The sequence below is a fragment of the Camelus ferus genome, chromosome 6 (genome assembly GCF_009834535.1).
Source record: "Camelus ferus isolate YT-003-E chromosome 6, BCGSAC_Cfer_1.0, whole genome shotgun sequence".
Taxonomy (NCBI): domain Eukaryota; kingdom Metazoa; phylum Chordata; class Mammalia; order Artiodactyla; family Camelidae; genus Camelus; species Camelus ferus.
In genome coordinates, this window is record NC_045701.1 from 4,080,037 (window position 1) to 4,100,597 (window position 20,561).

The 20,561-nt window shown below is 39.9% G+C and overlaps 1 protein-coding gene across 2 annotated transcripts in view; it reads right to left on the minus strand.

The window, feature by feature from the left end:
• The window catches only part of ZNF609 (zinc finger protein 609), a 183,836-nt gene that overhangs the window by 142,606 nt on the left and 20,669 nt on the right, over positions 1-20,561 (minus strand). For both annotated transcript variants that reach the window (XM_032480954.1, XM_032480952.1), the window contains exon 2: positions 19,033-19,906. In XM_032480954.1, coding sequence (XP_032336845.1) covers positions 19,033-19,779 — 747 coding nt within the window. In that variant the 5' untranslated portion in view covers positions 19,780-19,906. The remainder of the gene's footprint in view (positions 1-19,032; positions 19,907-20,561) is intronic.

The window sequence follows — 20,561 nt, forward strand, 5'->3', positions numbered from 1 at the left end:
TGCTGGTAGGAATGGAAAATGGTACAGCTGCTTTAGGAAAAAGTTCGACAGTCTCTCTAAAAGTTAAACATTAAGCTATTATATGACCCAGCAATTCTGTTCATAGGCCTATTCCCAAGAGAAATGAATATATGCCTACCCAAAAACTTGTACATGAATGTTCATAGCAACGTTATTAATAATAGCCAAAAGTGAAAACCCAAACATCTATCAATAATGAACGGATAAACAAATGTAGTATATCCATACAATGGAACATTATTTGGCAATAAAACAGAATGAAGTACTGATACATGTTACAACATGGATGAACCTTGAAAACATTATGCTAGGTAAAAGGAGCCAGACACAAAAAGGTCACATATTGTGCGAATCCATTTACATGAAATGTACAGAATAGGCAAATCCACAGACAGGAAGTAGATTAGTGGGTGACAGTGGGTGGGGGAAAGGGAGACTGGTAGAGTGTGTGTGTGTGTGTGTGTGTGTGTGTGTGTGTGTGTGTGTGTGACTGCTAATGAGGGGGTGACGAAAATATTTTGGGATTAAGTAACAGTGATGGTTGTACAAAAACCTTGTGAATATAAAAGCACAGAGTTGTGCACTTGAAAAAATAAATGTAACTATCTTAATTTTTAAAAACTTGTATAAGGAAAAAAAAATTCCCATATAACACCTGTTTAGCTTACTTCTTCCCCCCAAATTTTCTATCTATCAGTCATTAATGGGTTCTGGAAATAGATAAATTCTCCTTTTCGAGAACAAGTAAGTAAAGCCAGAAACATTAAGACCATATGATAAATATGCTAAAAGCAGAAATTCTGCTTGGACTACTAGACAACTTTCTCAACGTTTCATTCAAATGAAATTTAAGTTAATCACATGGAAGATTTTCAAAGATTTTCCCAGATTTCCTTAAATTCTTAAGTCAGGCTCTTGGTCAAAGTCTACTATTAGGTAGTCAGTTCTGATTTGATTTCTTCAAACCAAAATTTGAAAGACTCAAAGCACTAACAGTTCCAAAGATTCATCTCAGAGCTGCTCAAGTAATTGTTTTGACTGGAAGCTCCCTCTCCCCTATTGTATGGAGAGAGTATATGTTAAATAAAATCTACAATAATAACCCATCAGTATAGAATGCATACTTTCAGAAAATATAAATTAAAATATACCCAACTAGCATATCGCCCAATTTCTGTCCTGTCAAAAAATCATAAGGGATATTCGTAAAGGTCTCTTCTGGGACCTGATATTGCAAACGTCAAAGACTTTTAGACACCAGTGTCTGATAGCCCTTGTTTCATTTTAACATTAAAAAGGAACAAAATAAGTCCAAAATGTATTTCCCTACTTAAGACAAGATTTCCATTTTCCTTACCACAAACCTCTAAGAGTTAAATGAGAATCTAAATATCTATGTAAACATCTAATAAGCAGAAGCGCCAGGCTGGTTAATACAAATCCAGATAGAAAGTGATACAGAAAAAGAAGTGGATTTTTTCCTCCCATTTCTGCAGACTGTCTGGGAGGTCACCTTAACTAAAATGTTGCTCTTGGGGAAAAGAAAAAGCCCCTATAGTTTGGTTTGTCTCAAGATTCCATGAAAAACAGCCCTTTTCTTTTTAGACAACAAGAAACCTCAAAAGACTTTCTTGACTAGCTCATCAATGAAAGCAAATTATCATGTTAATTGACACCACAGACACCTCATTCCAAAAAGGGGAGAAAGCAGGTCAACATCTAGTCTTTAAAAATAACGGAACTATTCCCCTCTCCACATTCATTCATCACCACTAATTTAAAAAACAAACACCCTGGAGGGAGGGTAGAGCCCAGCGGTAGAGGGTGTGCTTAGCATGCATAAGGTCCTCGGTTCAATCCCCAGTACCGCCATTAAAAAATAAAAAACACCTGGCCTTCTAAAGGCACTCACAGATGAAGATAAAAACTTGGCCTGAGACAAGCTATAGAAACTTAAATATAGAAAATAGTTTCATACTCCAGAGTGAGATTTCATCAAATGTAGGTCAGTTCTCAAATGGGAAAATAAAAGATGCTTAAGAGAACAGGGTTGAGATTCATGACATATAGACATGCACAAGCCAGCCCTAAAAACCAGGAACCTCAGTCTGTTCCACAACATTAAATAAATTCTTCTGTTAAGAAAGTATATATGGTAGAAATTCTGTTTCTTCCTTTTACCTTTCTGCATTTCCAAATACCTTATAATAAAGCACTTACTACTTTTATGATACTTAACACTTAAAAAAAAAGCATTGATAGTAGATTTCAATGCCTAAATGCGGAAACTTCACTATAGTAGAAAATAATCTCAAAGAAACCTAAAACCAAGTGGACAAGTTGCTATAAATCACAAGGTCAAGACTCTCCCACTTGCCAAGTAGACGGTTTGCCCTGCAGGCGTCAGAGATAATAATGCTTGTACTCTGCCCCAATCTTCTCACTGACAAAATAGGCTTTTGTCTAGAGTCACCAGATGCCTTAGCCAAGTGCCAGAGGCTCAGAGCCTAGATAACACAGCTGAAGTTTGGTACTCCTTGCAGGGATTAAGAAACAATCCCCAGCCCACAACTCTATTGAGCAAGCTTTGGCAGCTGCCAGGGCCAGTAAAGAATAATGAGGGGACAGGGGTCCAGAGGCATAGCTGCATTTCTTTCCCATACCAACGCTCTCCTTTTGTCTCAGATGGTTAACACTGCTGCCAACTTCAGGTCTTACTGGTCTCCTTGGTTTAGCCACCATTGCTATCAATCCTCTTAAAAAAAAAAAAAACAGGCTGGAATGATGGGATTTTAGTAAAACACTTTCAAATAAACTGAGGGTACCTTGCTCAGGGCACTTTCATAAAAGTTATGAGCCTTGATTCTACCTAGTTAAATCCCTTCTGGCTTTCATCTTGGCAGATCAGAATATCAATAGGCTGTGCTGGAAGAGTTGCAAAACACTCAATATCCAATCATTTCCTGTACCTTGAAATGTTAATAGTAAGGGGAGTGGGGGAGGGGAAAACAGCAACAAAAACAGCAGCAGCAAGAAAAGGAAGGGAAAAAACCTTCCTCTCAGGGCAATGCCCAGACTCGGAGACTAGGTCCAAGCTCCCTCCCTGCTCCCTTTCCAGCCACACTACAGCCAAAGCCAAGAACAATCCTCCCACTTACAGAGCCTTCCACACATTTCTCTCCTCAGCCAACTCTGGAGCCAGGATGAGAGATTCTGTTGGCACATGCCAGTTCTTGTTTATGAGCTGGTTACCACCTCAAAGGCTGCTTGGCCCAAGGCCTGCCCTCTCTTTACAGGATCTTTCAAACTTCAAAACGGAATCTTTTCTTGGACTCCTCTCAAGACAGAGGTGGGGTTACCTACTGCTTCCAGCTTAGGCCCTATCCAAGGACTTCTCTGGGGACTATATTCTCAGAGAGCCGTCAACACCATGCACCATGGAAGGACATTTTACCCACCCATACAAAGTAGAAAAACACTGGCAGATTTTATATTAAAGAGAAGTAACTTCAGTGGTCATCAAAAAGGGGGTCACAAGAGTGGAAATATCCAAAATCAGGTGACCCTCTCCTTTGCTGTCACAGTACAGAAGAGAGTGAGAAGGAAGATACCTGTTTTGCTGATAGTTCAACTCTGTCCTGTGTCCAGAGCTTATTTCTGAAATCTTGTAATGGAAACCGTCCTAGGTAGCATTCTACACCCCACTGACTAGGAGTTGAAAAGGGACATTTGGAAGCCAGATTTTTAGTTATTTTTGCTACCTTTCCATCCTACCAAGAATCCTTTTCTCCCCGTAATTCTACCCCATCTTTCAGGGATTGAGGGAGACTGAAAACCTAGACATACTCAGACACAGTTATGGGTTAGAGTCTATTGCCCTTGGTGAAAAAGGATTTAAAACATTTTTGGAGGGGGGGAAACAACATTGACAACAGAAAGCTGCATGTATTATGCAACTCAGTGCATTTTCATAAACATAAAATCACATAAACAGCAATGTAAGTAATACCCACATCAAGAAAAAAGTATTTTAGCAAATGGTTCTTAAATGGGATTTTGCCCTCTAGGGGACATTCGGCAGTGTCTAGAGACATTTTTGGTCATCTCAACTTGGGGGGAATGCAACTGGCCCCTAGAGCATAAAGCCAAAGATGCTGCTTAACATCCTATACTACACTGGACTGCCCCTAGCCCCAAATGCCAATGGTGCCATTGTCGAAAACCCTGGATTTACAACAACCCAGAAACCCTCCTTCTACTTCCTATCCAGAAAGGACTTGTACCACTAAAATGCAAAACTCTTTGGCCCTAGTAGAAAAGCTGCTGTTATCATGGTGTCTTAAGGAGGTGGGACAGAGCCTCAGTGATCACAGATGAAAAAACTCACCTGTCTGGAAAAACAGGAGAGGCTGCAAGGAAGAAAAAAGAAAACAGAACAAACATTTGTTGCTGGCTTACAACTACCAGGTCCCATAAACTATGCACTTACAGTATACTTCTAATCCATATAAAATTTTAAGGAAAATAGATTCAGAGAGGTAATCTGAAAGATTCCACATATATTAAGTGGCAGTGCTGGGGTTCAAATATAGGTCTAACTGCAAAGTGTGTGCTTTCATTTTAATTCCATTATGGAAGTTAGGAATTATTTGGAAGAGGCTGTGAAAAGTAGAAAAAATATTGAAAGTGGTTAAAAAAAATAGGGAAAGGAACTTTTCCTTAAAGCATGATTCACTCCAGTAAACCAAATATAACTACAGAACCAAGAAAGTTCTATAACCCCTTTCAGAGAATTTTAAAATGTTTTTGTAAACAGAAACAGATTCACAGACATAGACAACAAACTATGGTTACCAAAGGGGAAAGGGGGTAGGAGAGGGATAAATTAGGAGTCTGGGATTAGCATATAGAAACTACTATACACAAAATAAACAACAAGGTCCTATATATAGCACAGGGAACTATATTCAATATCTTATAATAAACCATAATGGAAAAGAATATGAAAAAGAATAATACATATATCTTTGAATCACTTTGCTGTATAATAGAAACTAACACATTATAAATCAACTATACTTCAATAAAAAAATTTTTTTAAATAAAATGTTTTTGTAGACATGTGTGCCCAGTTGTACTTTTTATATGCCCTCCTTTACACGGGAAGCACTGCCCAACATGCCATCTCAGTTAGCCACATTCTTGGTGCTCCTCAGGGATCTATCCTAGGTCCCCTTCTTATTGTTTCATTCAACAGACACATTCTCCCTGGGTGAGCTCATCCACCTTTATGGCATCAATTACCATTTATCTGTTCATGTGAATACATCTTTAGATTTCCAGTTCTCTCTCATAACCTCCAGACCTTAAGGGACATCTCCACTTGGTTGTTCGCTCATTTAACTCTCTCTGGCAAATTAACTACTATTCATTCTTCAGATGTTTACTCAAACTTCTTCATGGATATTTTCTCTGACCCTGACCCTGATACACACGTGGTTATTTGATTCCATTCTGTCTCTCCAACTAGACTTATTATTCAGCAGTCTGCAAGTTGAACTTTGGAAATGGTTTTGAAAGATGTAGAAGAACATAAGATAAGCAGGATAAATGTAATCTTTCCCCTAAGATAAGATCAATACAAGAACATTTAAGAAAAGATAATTTTTACTAAGTAAGCACCACACTAAAATCTAAGTTTCCTTTAAAAGTTTGTTTCTTGGGAGGTGTTATTTAGGTCAAAGGTATCATCTCTTGCTATCAACTCCCAAACTATTCTAATCTCATATTCCTGGCCAAAACCATCCCTAAAGGGTGATAAACCAGCCATTTGCTGTTTTGCTTGCCAGGAGCAAGTAAACAGGTAACAGGGAAAGTACTGAGATTTACTTGTTGTTAAAAATAAAAACCATCAAAGTTTATATTTAAAGCACTCATTCCCCACCCCACCATCTCAAAGTCCAACCCTACTAGCTCTTTCCTGCCACAACCTTCCAAACATACCTCTCAGGCTGCTCCCAGTTCGTTTCAACAAGCTTTTACCAATATCAAAGCTCTGTGAGGACAAGGGAATGGGAACGATTAAAGTGGGATTTGCCTGCCCTTTGTTCCTGCTTTTTGGTTATTATATATGAAATGGAAGATGAAATGTGACTAGCAATAAAAGCAAATGAAAAATCTGAAAATTTTAGTCAGATATAAAAATGTCATTCAGGCATTATCTTCCCAGACTTTGCTCTGAATGCCACCTCAGGTCACTGATCCAGCAGAAGCTAGGGAACGTCCTAACTTCATCTCTAAACAACAGTCTTTTCCTGGGTGTGTGATATTTGAGGACACCTACCTGCTCAGTTCTAAAGGGTTGAATAGAGCTGGGAAGTGACATTATTTTAAGTCTTTAAGTCATCCCATCCTGTCCCCTGCTTTGAAAAGCTCCAGTTCACAAAGGCTGAAAGGCAAAAACCTAGAGCTTCCCAAATCGGTAAGCTTAGAATTCCACTACTGGGAGCTATGCCCTGGCCAAACTGCATCAGGGAGAAGCAAATGGTACTTTTCTGTAAAATGACTATAACTCAATTAAAAAAAAGAAAAAAAAAAGGTACTTTTCTTTTTCTTCAGTGATGTATTGGTCTATACCCTGAATTATTTTTACTTAGCTCTTCAACAGGAAAACTTCTGTCTCTCCAGTCCTATAGGACAGTTGCAATGTTCTGTCCAAGAAGTGCCACTAGCACACAGCTAAAAGCATAGCACTGGCACCAAGCTTTCAAATAAGGTATCCTATTCACAGCAGTATCATCTCTAACTAGCAGCAATCAGCAATTTCAAACTATGGGTAAAAACTTACAGTCAATAGTACAGTGGCCTTCTTGATACAACCAATGCTATGCCCAGACTGTAATGAATGCTCATGGTAGAACACACAAAAATGACTATTTTTTCCTGGTTAGTTATTTTCAATAGGGGAGGAGGAGAAAAGCCCCTCTCTAAATTTCCATAACTAAATATAATCCCATCTGGTTAAGACAGGACCAACAACAAATGTAAAAATGACTCTGAAACATAACAAAAAAATTATTAAAACTACAGGATTTTTTAAAAAGCGTGATTTAGATTACAAATGAAAGTCAGAAAAGGAAAGAAAGTGAAGAGTAGCTCAAAGAAGTTCTCAAAGGCACAGGGCCTAAGAAAGAGAAACTAATTTCAAGGATATATGATGGTAGGATGAGAACAGCTCTGTTCTTCAGTTTGCCTGCCCCTTAGGACGGTTCTTGTTGTAACTCCAGGGTAAGGCCTGACGTTAGCATACAGAAATGGTCTTATTTCTTCAGTGGTCAGGGGAATCTAAAGAGAAGGATTTCATGGGTATTATGAAGAAGATGAAAGTTAGGAATGAAAAGTAAATGCTACCAAAGAATAATCATTATATTAGGCTGGACTCAATCCATGGACCTGTAAATTTCCACTACAGAGAGAATCTGGATCCCAAGATTTCTTCTGTCATAAAATACTTTTATATACTGGATATATACATTTAATGTAATCAATCAACTTTATGTGACTGGCAAAAAAGAAAAAGAAAAAAGAAAGACGAATGTGAATGGTTTAGGCCTCACAGTTATTCCATCCATTGAGTATACAGTCTGGAGGGAGCCAGAGACGGGAGACTTGAACTGGCTTTATTCACTTATCTGGTTCCCATTCCCATGTGTCTCCTCAGAGTATAAGCATTTTGCCAGGGTTAGGGTAATTCTCCTATTTACAAATACATATATTTCATCAATACAGTCCTTAAACACAAGCCAGCTGTTACATGAGACCTCAACTGAAGAAATAATGGCTTGTTTCAATGCTAAAGAAAAAAATGTGTTGAAGCCAGTATGTCAATCTCCAACATGGCATCATTCTAAGTAATTTTCAAGGGTACTTTCTGACCAAGTACTCCGTACTGATTTTAGAACCTGATCCTTGTTAAGAGATGGGAATGGACAGGAGAGATACCATAGGCAAACAAAAATGAAAGAATTTCTCAACCTTTTTCTGAAATTGTAATAAGCAATCAGCTTGTTTGACTTCAAGTCCCCACATTCTCAATCTAAGCACATATGTATAAACAAAATGAAAAATGCCTTATGGCATATTTTATCTAAAACAGACACTCTACCAGATGTTTAGGAATCTGCATACTGATAGAACTAAGATCCAGTCTAATATGGTGCATATAAATGCGTAGTCACTTTATATGATGACTTCTTCCCCACATTTGCCAATTTTTTCTCCTCTTTGCAGTGGTATATGCATTTGAGATATCCCAAAGTTTAAAAAGATCCATTTAAAGTATAGATTAACAAATTTTGAAAGCACAGATAATACATGTATCAGTAGTAAAAACCGTGTTTTAAATTTTATTATATGAAATTTTAGGGTTATGTAATTGTAATTTTGCCCCAAACACGACATTCCATAGTGACTTTACAAATCTGCAGCATATTCAAGTATGGGTTCATTTCTGACAACAATAAGCATTCTAATTATGCTCCCTTAGGTATGAGACTTAAAATTCCAGCAGGGAGGTACTTTATACTCAAAAACATTTAATTCTCTTCCTGACTTCAAAGAAATAATCTGTTTACAAAAAGAGCAAAGAACTTAGGGAATCCCTACTATTTCTGTGAAGTGATGCTCTCTCTTCTTAAAACAGCATGTTTAATTTGAATGTGTCTAGAAGCAGGCTCATGAGTAAGGTCTTTACTGGGAAGCTGCATTATTTTATTTTGGGGTGTCATGGATTTCTGGAAAATTAAGAACACCTATTGTCCAACATAAGCACAGAAATATATTCACAAATTAAAGAGAAAAGAAGCTGCTTTTGGATTAGCAATAAATTTAGAGAATCTAAACCTGTCTTCTGCTCCCTTCTAACTTACACAGAAAAAATACCACAAGTTGCCTATTTATGGCAAAATGTATCTAGTCATAGGAATTTTGCTTAAATTTCCCTTAAAAATTCTGGAACAGTAATTTAAAATTGAATCAGTAACACTGATACGGATGTTCTACTTTAAAGGCTGTAACCATCAAAAATTTATTAATTAGTTCTCCTAATTAAGGGGTTATGAGAAGTCAGATTCATTATAGCTATATTCCTAAATGACTGACCCCAACACAGTAACTGAGCAATGAAAAAGAAGAGTTAGAGGAGAATCTTGAGCACACTGTAAAACACTTGAGGATCATGTGATATCTAAACCGCAGTGCACTGCTCCATCTGGAAATGGCAAAAAGCAAGGACAGCTTTAAAAGTTCCCTGTCTAAGGGTGAGTAGCAGGGATTTACAGAGTCTCTATAGTGAAATCAAAGTCCTTTCTGCAATGACAGTGGTTTTTAACCAAGAGGTATATTAAAAGTACCTGTTGAAATTTTAAAGACTATGTATATGCTTGGGGTTCCTAGCCCTAAAGATTTTACTTTAGGGGGACACTTTTACTTTGTAAAAACTTCAAAAGGGATTCTGATGTGCACCTCCAGTTGACAAGCCTCAGCATCAAGAGACTCTTCATCCTGAATGGTAATTTCTCTAACCTCACACTACTTTGATTAGTATATGATGAATATGTACACCTCCTTTCTATAAGACTCTCTGTACCTTTCACTAAGGTTTGATTCAGTGCAGAGTTAAGTACTTAACTTCTTAAGAATCATACAAACTAGGAATATGAACTCTGAGCTGAGTGTGGTGGGCACCAGTTTATAAAAAACTTTTTACAATAAAGAGAACCCATTACTAAACAAAAACAGAGGCCAAGAGAAGACATACAGATGGCCAAAAACATGTGAAAAGATGCTCAACATTACTAATCATCAGGGAAATGCAAATAAAAGCCACAATGACATGGCACCTCACACCTGTTTAAATGGTTATTATTAAAAAGACACACACACACACACACACACACACACACAAAACCCCTCAAGAGTTGACAAGGATGTGGAGAAAAGGGAACCCTTGTGTACTGTTGGTGAATTGATGCAGCCACTATAGAAAACAGTTTGGAGATTCCTCAAAAAATTGAAAACAGAACTACCATAGGATCTAGCAATTCTAATTCTGGATATTTATCCAAAGAAAACAAAAATACTAATTTGAAAGACATATGTACCCCCACGTTCACCACAGCATTATTTACAATAGCCAAGGCATGGATACAACCTGAACGTCCATCAGTGGATGAATAAAGAAAATGTGGTGTGTCTGTATATATACACACACAGAGGAATATTATTCAACCATAAAAAGAATGAAATCTTGCCATTTGAGACCACATGAATAGACCTTGAGGGCATTATGCTAAGTGAAATAAGCCAGACAGAAAAAGATAAATACCATATGGTCTCACTTATATGTGGAATCTAAAAACAAATAGACAAACAAAAACCTGAGCTCATGGACACTGAGAACAGACTGGTGGTTTCCTGAGGTAGAGGGCAGAGAGGTGGATGAAATGGGTGAAGGTGGTCAAAAGGTACAAATTTCCAATTACAAAATGAATAGATCATGGGAATGCATTGTATAGCATGGTGACTATGGATAATAATACTGTGTTACATATTTGAAAGTACACAGGAAAGTAACTCCTGAAAATTTTCATCACAAGAGAAAAAAATTTTGTAACAATGAGGATGTTAACTGGACTTACTGAAGTGATTATTTTGCAACATACACAAATACTGAATCATTATGTTGTACACCCGAAACTAATATGTTATGTCAACTATACCTCCGTTTTTTAAAAGGCCAAGAAAGGATTCAATGGTCAGGTTTGGCTCATCTAAACCAATCTAGTATTTGTCACTGAGGCTGGAACCCAGTGGTCTCAAGTTCAAAAATACTCAATTAGTATTTTTTCAGACACACAGTCGAATTGTACTCTCCCAATGGACAATATTTCAAGCTGAAAACTCACCACCTCCTAAAAATCTGAGAACTGCTTTTTTATTTCCTGCGACTAGTGACGAATTCACACAAAAAAAGAAGTCTCAATCCTTGTTCTTCTCCTGACTCTTTAGACCTGTAGTTTTAACCTCTTCAAAAGGCTAAAGTCTGCACTCTCTGAGGACTAACAGAAGGAAAAATACTTTCTAAACTAAAACAATTATGTTATTTTAATCCTTAGAAAAATAATTCAGAAGGCCTGAGTGTATACCAAAGAAACTGACTTTAATGGGAAGTAGCTAAGCAAGATTTTTAACCTGAGATCAGCTTGGTACCAATAAGAGTCCAACAAACCCAATCAAATGATAAAATCACAAACCTTAATGGTTCCAAATGCTCTGAATCAATATCTCCCCAAGCCCTCTTGGAAATCAGTAGGATTTAGAATACTTGCTATTATAACTTCCAGGGGCTTAATTCTTCAAAGTCCCTAAGGATAGCCTTTCCCCTTAATCTCACAATGGCCTTGCACCTCATAGCTAATAACACTGTATTAGCAACAGCTAACATTTATACAGTATTTACTATTATATACTTGTCACTGTGCTGAGTACTTAACCTTCTTTATCTAATCTAATCCTCATAATAACTCTATGAGGTCAGTACTACTATTCACTTCCACATTACAGATGATAAAAGTGAGGCTTAGAAAAGTTATAAATAATTTGAGTATTTCTTTTGCTCTCAAAGTCCCAAACCCTTAAGTACTTTTTTCAATTTTAGGTTTCTGTCAGGCTGCCCAAAAAGAGAAAAGATATTTCTGAACATCACTCAGGGAAAAAAAAAATCATATCTAACTGTTCAGAGTTACTTTGTACCCCTTAAAGATTTTGGTGAGTTTGATCTTCGTTATTAAGAGGGAAATGTGCTCTACAACAGTGGATCTCAAATAGTGTGTATCATGATCAACGGGAGAGCTAATGTTAAAACAAACTGTTTTTTTCGGATATATAACCAGGAATGGAACTGTCGGTTCATATAGTAGTTCTGTTTTTAGTCTTTTGAGAAACCTCTATACTGTTTTCCACAGTGCTGCACCAATTTACATTCCCACCAAACACTTCTCTGCAGAATACTTCCAACAAGAGAGACACTTAGGACTTAAAAACATTTCCAGGACCTGCAAGCTAAAAGACTTCTTTTTTCCCCCACTTCACAAAGGCTCCAATGTCACCAATGACATTAACACAGTGGAAATCCAGAAAAAGGAAAATTAAGGTCAGAATGATCGTAAACTCTGCTCAAGAACTTTACCATCTACATATTACTTCTTCAGACTGAAAGGTGTTTTCTTTGGGTCTCCTAGGGCAAGAAAAATGCCAAAAGAAAAAAGAAGTAGATTGTTTCATAACACTAAAAACACAACAACAGGTTCTGAAAATGTAATAGAATTTTGCCCTGTAAACAGAAAAAAAAAATCACAAAACCCTATAAATTCCTCCTATCTCTCCTTTATCACACTATCCTCCATCTCAAAAGAGCTTTTCCTCTTACCCAAGGCTGCCCCAAAGTCTGTACTTCCTATGTCACCTAGGACGAACAACTTCAGAGAATAGGATTCATTAAGAATGTCTCCTCAGCCAGTCCAGGAAGCTTCTTATTCTTACTTGGGTGAGTGCTCTCAACCATGACTAAACTGTACCTAGAGAAATATATTTTCAAATATTAATATGGCCTGGCACCTTCCTGATGCTAATCCTTCCAGGGCCATCCCAATGGCACAACTGGGAAATTAACTGAAGAGAAAGGCAACCTTCCCTCTGCTCTACTTTCAGATGCTCCTCCTCCCCAGCTTTGCCGTGCACAGATTCATTCTGTACACATACACAGAGGTAGAACATGCGCGCACACACAAATAACTCTCGGCAGGAGCCAAAAATCAAAGCCTAACCCCGTGGTTTTTAAGTGAGCAAGTCCAATTTCCTTCTTTGTAGCCCTTGACACATGCTAGCTGGGAGCCGTCTGGATTTTTTTCTGCCTTGTTCCTGCACCAGAAGGCTCTGCACTGCAGGTCAGGAGATGATAAGGAAATGAACAGTGTAATTTCCAAAGCCTCTGAACACGGCCCTGTCAGCAGCTCTGGAGGCGGGTTACTCAAGCATGGCTTGAAGAGTGAAAACCACAGAGAGGAGGGCTCCGACAGCCAGCAGTGGCAGGATCTCAGCTGTGCATGTTACTGCCACCTCCAGCCTGAAAGCCCAAGCCCTGCTGCCTCCCTGGATGAGCTCTGTTGGTACAAGCTCTTATACCCAAATGGCAAAAACACAAGTTCACACTGGGGGAGGAAGATTAAGGGCTAGGACGTAGATTTTCCATGCACTCTTGTGTAGAAACAAAAACATTTAGTGCTCTTCCAGCATACATGAGATTGCACATGCTGGCAAACCCATGGTAACATCTATCCAACACACCCAACCCCACACCGGGGATATGGCCAGAAAGGAAACGCAATTCATATGAAATCAGAAATTCAACAGGCCACTTCAACATCCTTTGAAGCCAATTTCTCATCTTCTACCCCACCAAGCTCCACTATAAATATCAGGGCCTTTAGAACATATTACGAGCATGCAAATTTCCCAGCCCAGGTTTGGCACTTCTGAAAGTCTTAGCCAACATGCTTATCTATTCATATTGGGCTTCCTGTATAGGTGGAATGTTGTTATATTTCAGCGCATTATTGCCTAGAGGAAAATGAGACATATTTTTACTCAAATCATGTTTTTCTTTTGTTCTAATATTTACTGAATGCTCCCTATGTGCCAAGCACTGTTTTAAGTGTTTTATATGAATTAACTCATTTAATCTCACAACAACCCTATTTAGGAACTATTGTTTTCCTCATTTTGCAGATGAGAAACCTGAGGTAGAGCAGTTAAGTAACTTGTTCAAGACCACTCAGTTCATAAGTGGCAAAGCTGGGATACAAACCCAGGTAGTCCAGTCCAGCTCCACAGTTTATAAATTTATACAAAAGAGTTGATGTGCAATTTAAGTTTAGAAGACTGGTGTTTCAGGTTAGAAGTGGCTCCCAGTGCCCACCTTATAAAGAAAATTAACAATGGTTAAAGGAAATTCACAAACACTAAAGTATATAGCAATTATCTGGGGAGTCTTTTTGGAAGCACAGATTTCTGAGCCCCCACTCCTAAAACCTATTTAGCACATCTGAGCTAGGGTCCAAGAATCTGCATTTTTAACACTCAGATGATGTGATGCACATGGTTTTACAGAACACAATTTCAGGAACTCTGCTCTAGATGGTGCACTGTAAGCTCCTCAAAGAGCAGGAGCCATCTCTGTTCTATTCACCAGTGTATACCCAGTACCAAGCACAACACCTGGGATTTAAAATGCACTCATGTATGTATATGCATGACTGGGACGCTGTGCTGTACACCAGAAATTGGCACACTGTAATAGACTGTACTTCAATTAAAAAAAAAGTTTACAGAAAGAAATAGTTTTTTAAAAAGTACTCAATTAATATACTGAATGAATGAAAGATGATAATGGTATCCAACAACATCTCTTTACAAAACAGTTTAATACCCACAATACATTTAAGGTCTGTCTACTAGTGATAAGACTAAGAAGCACAAAGGCAGGGTTGGTTTTGTTTTGTTTTATTTTGTTTTCCATATCTGCAACTGCCAAACAAAGAGAGAACTGGCTAATGCCTCGATGATTACAATGAAAATTTGACTGAATGCAATATTCCAGAACACTTACACACATCCTCAAGAAGTCAAGCTCAAAGTAGCAGTTTAAAAGCAACTTTCCCTCTGTATGTATAATGGGGAAGGCTCAGGTCAGCTATTAATATTTGGTCTTTGTAAACATCACCTTACCCAAGAAAGCTAAACTCAAAGATCCTTTGTTTACTGAGTATCTACAATGTTAAAATTGATGTAAAAAACAAATGACAATGGTCTTAAGAGCATTGGACATTTACATCTAATGTTTCTGCTGTAGTCTTTAATGTGGGGAAAGTGAAGGATTTGTTAAGAATCTGAGAGTAACAATATGCCATAAGAACTCTATAAATAAAAACCTAGCTTTGCACTACCTGTGAGAGTTTAGGCAAGTCACATGACCTCCCCCTTCTCAGTTTCCTCTTTTATAGTGAGGAGATTGGACAAGATAATCTCTCTCAGAGCCCTCCTTGAATTACAACACCCAGATGGGAAACAGAGACGCTGAAGGAAAAATAAAGCTCAGACTTCGTTGTAGTTACAGAATGCATCTCTGTCCTACATAAATATCAACTCCTTCTCATTTCTTCCATGAAGGAAAATGCTTGAGGACATTTGGCTTCAGGAAGTAGGGCTGACTGCTATGTCATCAATAGCTGAGAAAGAACAGCTAGTGAAGGATGAAGGCGTTAAGAGAGAAAGCCTTGGATCAGAAGAAATAAGAGACCTGACCTTGGTTGAGCAATGAGGGATTGCAACATGAGAGAATTGAGCTGGAAAGCATAAACTAGGGCAAGAAAACAAATCCAAGGGCAAAGGAAGATGCTCTTAGAACACAGGATATGACAGCAAGCATGATCAGAAGGCGAAAGAGCAAAGAGCACTCTTTATCATTTTCTTTGTATCCAAAACTAATGGGGGAAGTGTTAAATACACGTATGCAGCATTCTGAGAGCAGCAGAAGCTGAGACACAGACATGGAGAAAGCACAGTGCAGTGCTTCTACCTTGCAAGATCAAAAGTACAGCTAAAAAGGCAAGGAGAGCTGGTTGCAAACATCTAGATCTTTTAGCCACGAGAGCTTTGCTTTATACGATTTGAAAAAAAAAAAAAAGGAGTCTCACCTTAAACTCCTGGGTTAAGCCCCAACTCAGAGCCGACACAGACAGATCACTGCCTTCTGTAGTTTGTAAATTCTTTTTTCTTGCCTGTCAGAGTGGCAAGGTGAGCACTAAGCTGGGGACATTCAGACAGGCACTCTCCCTCTTTCCTACCTCCCCTTCCATCCCTAATTTAGCAACCTATCAATCAAACCAAAGGCAAGGGAACAGACAGGAGCCAGAAGGCTCTGTCTTGTTTATTCCTCAACATTCCCTCCTCCATCTCTTCAGCTGGCAGGAAGTATGAGGCAGGAGTGCTCAATAACAATTCAGGGCAGCAGGAGTTGCTAAGAGCCATCTCTGGTCTCTCCTAGGACTCAAGGAAACAGCACAGAGAGCCCTGCCAGAGGTAGTGGAGCAAAAGTGGGATCTCACAAAGGGAAGTCCACATCCTTGGCTGATAGAAATTTGCTGAGCCATTAACTAAGATATCTACCTTGATAAGAAAGAAGGCTTTGAGGTAGATAATTTGAATATTCAAATATCCCTCATTAGCTAGAGGTAGACATGTGACAATTCTATCCTACACTACAAACTGCATTTGTCTTCTCTCCTGTCTCCACGGGGGTAAGGGGGTGGGGATGGGGGGTAGACTCCAGCCAAGACACTTCAAATTTTATGAGTTTTCCCTCTTTGTGACAGTTTCCAGCTCAGAGTATGCAATTCCTAGATTATATCAAAACATCTGTTTGGCTGTTTTGGTTCTGTTGGTTGTCTCCACACGGAAGGAACATTCCAAACCAGTTATGCCATAGGCAAGTCCATATCTCAGAGAGGAAATCTTAGTGAAGTTTTCAAAGACTGGGCTTATAAGCTGTAGTACTAATCATCAAGCACTGACTGAACACCTCTTATGCCCCAAACCCTGGGGTTCTTCTTTCTCAAAAGCTGCTCCTGGCCAAGATTCCTAGCCTCCCTTTCCCTTTTGCATCTTCTCTTTCTCTCCCATTCCAGAAACTCTTGTCTCCCTGCACAGTGTTTTTCATCTCCAAGTAACTTTCATTTATTTAAATTATTTATTTCAATGGTCAGATGTTTTATGGAAGGGCACTCCAAGAATCAGAGTGTTCAAAAGAATTAAGGAAACAGAGAAAGGAATTGAGAAGGCAGGTTCTTGCTTACGGTAATATCAAATTGCACAGCAAATTTTCTCTTCTAAAAGTACTTCTCAGCAATTTTATCCTCCCTCCAAGAACAAAAACAGTCTCTCTTCCTTTTCTCTTCCATTCCACTGCTCTATTCTCAGTCTTTTGGGGAGACAAGGAATGTAACACAACTACATTATTAAGGGACAATCCTCCCTGGCACCAAGGTGTATTGTTAGCTGAACAGACTGCATCTTTCAGCCCAGTTATAATCTTAAGGGCAGCCACTCATCCAGCCCTGGACCCATATGAGAAAACGGGTTTCATTTGCTTCTCTGTTGGAGACTATCATGGACATTTAGACTTAAATCCAATATGAATCTAAGCATCATTATCCCTTCACCCACAAAACACTACCGGGCTTAGAAGACTGCAACGAGTCAAGAGTTCTAAACAGAAAGGAAAATGAAGGCCATCCTCAGAAGTGGCCGCTTTTCAGCACAGGAGGAACAATGATTATGAACATGGATATATGGCAAGAGTTTACTGAAGCCAGATGTAGGGAACAGTCTAATGGGCCTGGAACAGAAGCAAGAACTCCTGGTACTCCTAGGCCTCTTTAAAACAGTATTATCCATCTGCACCTCAGAGAAAATTGGTAAATCACAGCCAGCACAGGATGCACCATGCCAGTAACCAGCTGGAACGTGACTCTGTTGAGGTGGACTGTAGCATCTGCCACCTAAACACAGGCAGCCTCTCTGGCAGCTGCCACTGGTAAAAGGGAACAAACTATTGTGTTATTAGTGGAAAAAAAATTCACAGCCCTGTTACCAGGGAAGTCCAGATGTTGCTAAGAGCGACAGATGTGCCAGAGGCAAAGACCAAAATACCTACAGCAAATAAAGTGCAAGCTACCACTGGAATCCCGGCAAGAGGAGGACACCACCATGCACACATACACATCCAGCCTCTATTTATGAACACTTACATATGGAAATAGGCACTCCCTGTTGCAGCTGATGTAATTACAGAGAAATCAATTTATACTGCATCTGCTGGGATCAGCTGAAAGCGCTGGGTGAGCAGAACACAGAGCAGAAAATCAAGAGCCAATGAACAGCTCATCACCTGGCCAGCTGCTTTGCAGGAAACTGTAAGCTGCAGAAGTTTAAGGCAGCCTGAGCTGACCCTAGACTCACATCCAGTCTGCTCCAGCCCTGCAAGCTCCATTTACTGAGAGATGAACTAAGATCATCTTCCCAGAGGAGGAGAACCCCTCATGGGGCTGCAGGCACCTGTCCTTCCAAGCCAAGCAGAAGGCAAGGTATCATTACACTGTTTGGCAGCTATTAAACCACCAGGATACCTTGATTTCCAATCACTGAGGGAGATAACTGGCCAAGAGCTATACTTTTGTGGCCAAAGAATCTCTTTCAAGACCAAACTTTCATAGTCACAACACTAATTTATAAGACCTGATTACGTACCTCATAGTATAATCAGTACCTCCTGCTCCCTTGTTTATCTGCCCCAAACTGTCCTTTTGCTCTTTGGCAGCCACCAATAGAACACTTGGTAGATATCACGTCATGAAACTTATTTAACCCTTTTCTCTTTCAGAGACCCAGCAGCACCATTTATCCCATTTAGGATAGCACTCATCTGAAAGCATATTAGGTTTATCAATTTGTTCTTAAGTTTATCAATGACTATAAGGATGAAATGCCAGTCAAGCTGGGAACCACATCAAGGCTGATGCCAGCTTCTGGTAACAAATGTCTGAGGTGGGACAAGAACAAGGTGGGAGGTTCTTGACTTATTGAAAATTCATTCTATCAAGCAGCTGCCCCCAACAACAGATATTCTTCTCCAAAATGTCCAGGCCTGCTGTTAAAGAATCTGTAGGGAATCCCTAATTTGGAACAAAACCACATTATCATTACCAGCTGCTCTGACCTTGTAATTGGTCATTACCCACAAACTAATGAGCCTCCCACAGAGTACACATAGCATTTGGCGGTTAGTCCAGAGCAGTTCTGACTGGCAGTGGGCAGCCAGGTCTGGCCACCTCTTACCTTTTCAGACTTGACTTTCTTTAGCGGGCGACACTCATTCTCCCCTTCCTCTGGCTCCGGTTTAGCTCCCAAAGGATTGAGCGCTGCCCCAGGCTCAATAGCTATACTCCCAAGTGGCTCCACAGCTCCTGCATCCACCCCTGCACTTCCATCATACTGACCACCCCGTCCTCCCAACGGCACTGGCTGGAGGACCCCAGGATCCTTTTCTGAACAAGTCCCCACTCCTTCGCTTCTCTCCTTCTTGCTCTTAGATGAGCTGTTCTCCTTCTCCTTTTTGGAGCCGGCTACACTGCGGGATGCCTTAGTCGCCTTCTCTGAGCCCTTGGGAGCAATAGCAGCAACCAGGCTTCCTGCATTGGCACCATCTCCTGAGCGTCCCTGCACCTCTTTCTTGCTAGATGCCCCCTCACTTGGAGTGAACAGGGACGTCCCTGGAGTGGGTTTGCTAGTGTCTTTGCCACTCTTATTCCTTTTGGATTTTGATTTGCCTTCCTTCCCTTGAGGACCTGGCACTGGGGTCACAAACTTGATGTTGTCTGGTAGTGTGGCCACAGCATTGGGAGCTGGTATCCCCACCTCCTTTGAGCCTGACATTTCCAGTTTCTGCTGGTCCTTTTCCAGATCGGCGTCCAGGTCAATGATGAGATTCCCTACTCCAATGTCCCATTCATCCCCACTGTCGTATGTCTCAACCGGGTTTGCATCCACTCCTTTCCCTCCGGAGGCTCCACTGCTCAAGGACATCTTAGAGTCAACGTCCCACCTCAAGATTCAAGGCTCTTCCTTGCCCCCAGCTTTCCTATTTTCAGCTTCAGCTATGTTCTCAGACCTGCCACATTGGTCAGTACATGCCCAGTGGACAACATCATTGCTGGAAAAAGAAAATTTAAAGAGCTGTTAAAGGAAACAATACAGGCAAAGAGACAGCCTGAAATAAACTCCCACACAAAACAGATCCTTCCTATGGGGCTATCACATCACAATGGACAAGACAAACAGGTTCAGTTGTATTTCTAACCAAGTCACATTGGACCAAGGGAAAAGGTGACTCCCACTCCGTCTCCCCAGGGGAGAGCACGGTATTTCCAAGTGCTCAGAGATTCTGTGGTAAGTCTTAACTAGGAATCCTCTAGAGTTAGTTTCCCATTCCCAGGAGACTGATTTCTACTACCACTGCCAGCTGGCAAGCCTCCCTCAGTCAATACAGGCCCTGGCACATCCCAGATTCAAGTTCTAGCACAAGTTTACACACACTTCTTTCCTCCTTGCTTGTTCTTAAAGAACATTGGACCAAGGGAAGCCTTCTACTAACAGGGCCTGTCCTTACTAACAGTAATACAGATTCCTTGTCATTTCACTGTTGCCTGGGGTGGGGGGTGTGATGGTGGAGGAGGTCTCATTGTGGGTAGGCAAGAAAAAAAAGAGAAAAGCAAACAGAACAGGGGAAAAATACAATATCAGGATCAGGGGCAAAAACTGAAATTAGAAGAGACAATCCTCAGAAAGGGCTCAACCAATCAGCTTAC